At 33.5% G+C, this 5,510-nt stretch overlaps 1 protein-coding gene across 4 annotated transcripts in view; it reads right to left on the reverse strand.

Moving 5' to 3' along the window:
- Nucleotides 1–3,844: 3,844 nt before the first annotated feature.
- Nucleotides 3,845–5,510, reverse strand: part of LOC108735476 (mitogen-activated protein kinase 15) — a 6,062-nt gene continuing 4,396 nt past the window's right edge. For all 4 annotated transcript variants that reach the window (XM_018467443.1, XM_018467444.1, XM_018467445.1 and 1 more), the window contains exon 6: nt 3,845–4,629. In XM_018467443.1, coding sequence (XP_018322945.1) covers nt 4,020–4,629 — 610 coding nt within the window. In that variant the 3' untranslated portion in view covers nt 3,845–4,019. The remainder of the gene's footprint in view (nt 4,630–5,510) is intronic.

Genomic DNA, 5,510 nt, shown 5'->3' on the forward strand with positions numbered 1-5,510 from the left:
TTGTGTCAGCCCAATCACATATTGTGTCAATACTTATCATTTTATCGTAATTTAAAAACTTGGAAATTGCACGGTACACTATAGGAACTACGATAAATTTTCCCTAATCGGCGCCATGTTTTTAGGCTCCTCCCATTTGACGGATCCCAATAGACTAAAAACTTTTTGTGATCTGTTGTATCTTCAGAATATTTATTTTGAGATTGTTATCCTGTTGGAAACAATAATTCTCAGGAAGACTCGATTTTCGCGTTTATAAATATTAATTTTCCTTTTTGTTACATAATCGTTCAGATATTTTATTTATTGGTACATTGTACACTTACATTAATTTTATAATGCCTATAGCGCATTTACAGCATCCTTCCCAAGAAGTCAGTCAGGTATTTACATTAGGGCTTTAAAAATGTAATTCAAGTTGTTTTGTTGTTAAATCACGTTTTTGTTCGCATTCCTCTTACCAAGAAGAAATACATAATATTACTACCAGGCACCTGCCTTATCTTCTGAAAATAACGTGGAACATGAAACCGACATTCCCCTAATTGCACTTTTATCACAACTATTCCGATAGCAAAATGTATTTTTCTAAAGGCATTAGACAATTTCTTAAGTATTTACGATAATTCTAATGGAACTACAAGTACTTACTACAATTTAAATAAATACTTTGCCTTACTAATTTTACAGAAAATGTATTATTACATAGCCCAAAAGTAAGTGGTACATTTTAATCTTTCTATTTTTGCAAAAACCAGCAGTTGTAATTTTAAACAAAAACAATCTCACAATCGTTTGCTAATCCTTAACAATTGATATTGTTCCATCTTACAAGGGCATCTTCGGGTGAAAATTTAATTGGAGTTTATTAAGCAGAAAATACTGAAGTTCTCAGAAATAACAGTAATTAATTATTTAAAAGTACTTGTGTATAATTAATTACATATTTGAATAATTAATTCGATTGCGAACTGCTCACGATAAGTCTGATATTGAGAGATACTCAGTGCCGGCGCATGAATTTTCATTTTATGTGTTATGTGGCTCTAAAGTATGATAAACATTTATAACGGTCATAAAATAATAATGTACAAAGCATTTAGTTGTAACTAATTTACTAATAATTGCGTTAATCGTAACATATTTACGAAAATTTGTAAGACTTACGTAGTGTAAATCGTCGCGCCGCTGGACATGTAATTAAATATTATCACTACATTTTCATGCACATATGTAGGAAATTATTAACTATACCAGCAATGCCCTTGAAAATGTTGCTATTTCTTCTTGCTACACATTAGATAAAAAAGATGTTTTAAAAGTAGGTTGTAGTAAATATCGTAGTATAATACACGTAATAGATACGGATTACTTATTAATATTGGCGTTCTACAAAGAGAATTTCGACTTTTTTACATGTACTTACCTGTAGTTCTAAACCATAACAACGAATGAGTAATGGTGTAGTTCTTTATAGCAGGTACCCACTTATTGTACCTGTCGCCTGTTTTCAATCCTAAGTATATTTTAATCGCTTGAATTCCTTATCTTATTGTATGAAAATATATAAAATTAAAACGAAAGTACTGATGATATGCAAGGGAAGAAAAAGTAGGGAAAGAGCGAATATAAAGGTAGAAGACAAACAATTAAGAAGAAGTGTCTCATTTTTGATATCTATTCGGAAGTTAGATAATTCAGAATGAAAGGAATAGTAGAGATTTACAACAGAAGATAGCGCAGGGTCAAGTCGCCTTTAATAAAAAGAAAGGTAAAGGTCCTTCGGGGGTGGTGGTGGGGGGGATCGAAAGAGGAGGTCTCCCCCACCACTGTACCATCAAAAGTTCGTGACGGTCTCACCCCCATAAAAAGTTATGGGGTTTCAAAGTTAATAAATATGCCAATTTTTATACATTTCTAGGAATGTAAATATTTATGTAGTCATTTTTAAACAATATTCAAAGGTAAAACTAATGAAAAATACATAAAAATATTGAGAAAGTTATATAAAACATTATTTAAATATCTTTATCAATAGGGTAGGTTAGGTTAGGTTAGGTTATCGGGTTTTGTTCAAGTGACCACCCTCTTTCGAACCCCCTTACCTCCAGCCGCTTGAAAATATTTTTTTTATTGAATTTTATTTGAATTATAGTGTATGAAAATTGTCAAAATAATCAACTTTCAACCCCCATAACTTTTTATGGGGGTGAGACCGCCGCAAATTTTTTATGGGGTTTTACTCAGGTGACTACCCTCGACCCCCTTACCCCCAATCCCATCTAACCCCCATAACTTTTTATGGGGGTGAGACCGCCACGAACTTTTTATGGTACAGTGGTAGGGGAGACCTCCTCTTTCGATCCCACGAAGGGGGTGGAGGCCATCATCTAGACGTTTACCAAAAGAAATTTCACTTATTGTATGTTTTTCAAAATTGCAAAACATATACATATGAATGAACATTTTTTAAGAGTTTAAGATAAAAAAAAAGATTTTTGACCCACCCCCTCAATAATGCTCCGTAACGATTTGTTTTACCTCCTCATCAAACTTACGTACCTCCCTACAAAAGCGATTTATATAACGTGAATTCCGAAAAATTACTATCGCGTTTACAGTAATAAGTCACCCTTTTGTAAGTCACCGTAGCATTTTACAAAACACCCCCCTACCCATTAACCGCGTTACGTATTACATAGACGGTCCCCTCATCAGTACACTTTAACACAATTTTAAATTTCCGTATTATCAATCACTAACAATACAGGTACATATTGTGGTGTCTAATTCAATAGAATTTTTTTTATTGGTACGAATTATGTAAATATAAGGGCACCTTAGGATTTCTTTCATAGTCTCAGTCTGAGTTTCCACGAATCATAATAAAGCGCACGTATTGTCAATAATTCATTCATGAATTTACATGAGAAGCATTCCATTCATTCTTTTCGAATTAATATTTTTTATTATAAAGTCAAATTTTGCGGTCTTCAAAGAAAAAAAAAAGAAAATAGTAGATCGTATTTTACATAATAATTGTGTTTGTAACTAAGTACTAACTTTTTATTAAAAGAAGTTTGTCCATTAAATATATATATTAACCCGCAGGGACTATTGTATTTACGTTTCCACCCACGTTTCGGTTGAAAGCTCCTCCTAATCGTCTAATAGAAATATTGACCTAACCCTAAACAGTTTAATTGTAAAGGCTGCACCTACCTCTACAATACTGTTATTAGTTCAATGTTACGTTTAAAAACTGTTTAACAAAAGGACAAAAAACAAAGCATGATACATGAATGCTCGGATTGCTGCAAATTCTTTTTAAGTTATAGTATCTATATTATAATTATTTAAAATCAATATTTTTTGTTAAGAGATACATTAGGAACATTATATTTTGACTTATTGAATTAGGTTCTCCATTTAAAAATAAATACTATCTCTATCGTTTTTGTAGAGCAGCCTTCGGTTTGGGCGATGATTTATCGGGCGTGCTGATGAGACCTAATGAGATCGAAACGTCTAACAGTTGACATAAATTACTGACTACGAACTTTACATCTTTTCCATGTAAATGTGTATAGATATCTCAATTCAAGATTTATTTTTGAAATGAATGTTTATCAGAATTGTCCACCTCATACAACGCAGAAAAACATCACCATTACTCGTCCATTGATATAAAAAAAGGGAAAAATATTTTTTAGAATTTCAGGAATAATAATTGTATCATCGCATACTTATTTTTTCTAACAGCAAACTTAACTTTTACTTGGTTTATTTACGTATATGGAATTATTAATAAGTTTTATTTTTCAATGAAATAAAAACACAAAAGCAATCTTAAAATTTCTTATATTGACAAAAATCACCCGGTGCAAAAATAGGTACAATACTTGTATACTGTAAGGTCCAAAAAGAGCCCTACTGTACAATAAATCACTATAAAAAATCGTTGTGGTATAAAAATAAGTAAAAAAACTGCAGTATTGTATATCCTAAAAGACGGTCCATTACCGCATTCCAGCAGCTCTCAATTCCATCAAGGCGCTTTGAGTAATGACCCCCGGACCATTATTAATAAACGAACTAGTGTAAGAGTTACCCCTCGAAACTATACGTTTTCTCACCTGTTTATCTCTATTCAGATTAACGCTGCTGTGTTTGTTTTGATTGTCAGACATTCTCGTCATGTTGCTGGAATCCCCTTGCGATTTCGTCAAAGTTCTTTGACGGCTCTGCTTCGGATCTTGATGGTCTTTTGGTATTTTGGAATCGGATTTGATGTTTAAAGTCGATTTGACAAATTTCATATTCGAAGGACGAAACTTTGGTTCCGATTGCGATTGATACGGCGTCTCTTTTGCAACACAACGATGATTTCTCAAATATCTGTCGGTTTCCTTATAGACTTTTGACTTCACTTCCGGCTTAGCGACGTCAGTCTTTGCGGTGCTTGTCTTTGCTTTCGACACGATAATTTTTCCGGATCGCGAATTGTGATGGACCGTCATAATTTCGTACAATTTATTTCTGTAATCGTCTACTGATAGTCTTACGTCGTCGTTTAAAGGGGGTGTAACCCTATTGAGCATTACTTTTTCTTCGGACGGGTTATGAAACCTAATAATGATCGTATATTGTAAGAAATTATGCGACAAAAATACAGTAGACACTCGATAGTGTGAACGTCGCGTAATGGAAACCCCGCATAAAGTGAACAACGTTGCCAATTATGCCAGGCCATCGTATACCACGAAATATTTCACTTATAGAAACGAATTTCCATATAAAAAATTAAACCAATAGTTGAATGAACAAACTGACAATGTGAATACTATCGTATGTCTACTATATGAAGTGAAAAATGTTCAAAATTAAACGTTTTAATAACGTCTTCTATACGAGCAGAAATGTGAAAAATGGTTTTTTAAATACTTTTTGATTTGTTACTTTAAATAGCAGTATTAGCATCTAGCAAGGAGGACTGTATGAAAATAAATAAAAGTAAAACTAAAATACTGGTATGCAAGGGAAAGAAAAGTAGGGATAGAGCGAATATAAGGATAGGAGACGAAAAATAAGAAGTGGCTGATTTTTTTTAAGTCAGATAAGTCAGGACGGAAGGAATAGTAGGGATATAAAGCAAGGTCGTGTCGCCTTTAATAAAAAGAAGTCACTTCTATGCTCGCAAACGGTTAATTTAGAAATTCGAAAAAGATTGTTAAAGGTGTATGTTTGGAGCGCGGCGTTGTACGGGTGCGAAACATGGACAGTGGGCGCGGCTGGATAGAAAAGGTTATAAGCTTTCGAAATGTGATGTTACAGGCGAACGATGAGGATAACGTGGATAGAAAAGGTTAGAAATGAGAGGTATTAGAAAGAATAGGAGAACAGTATACTCTACGGAAGTCAATAAAAAATAGGCGAGATAGGTTGGTAGGACACCTTCTCAGGCATGAAGGTCTAGTCAGAGACATATTAGAGGCAGAAACAGGAGTTAG

Source organism: Agrilus planipennis, unplaced genomic scaffold (genome assembly GCF_000699045.2).
Source record: "Agrilus planipennis isolate EAB-ADULT unplaced genomic scaffold, Apla_2.0 scaffold91, whole genome shotgun sequence".
Classification (NCBI taxonomy): domain Eukaryota; kingdom Metazoa; phylum Arthropoda; class Insecta; order Coleoptera; family Buprestidae; genus Agrilus; species Agrilus planipennis.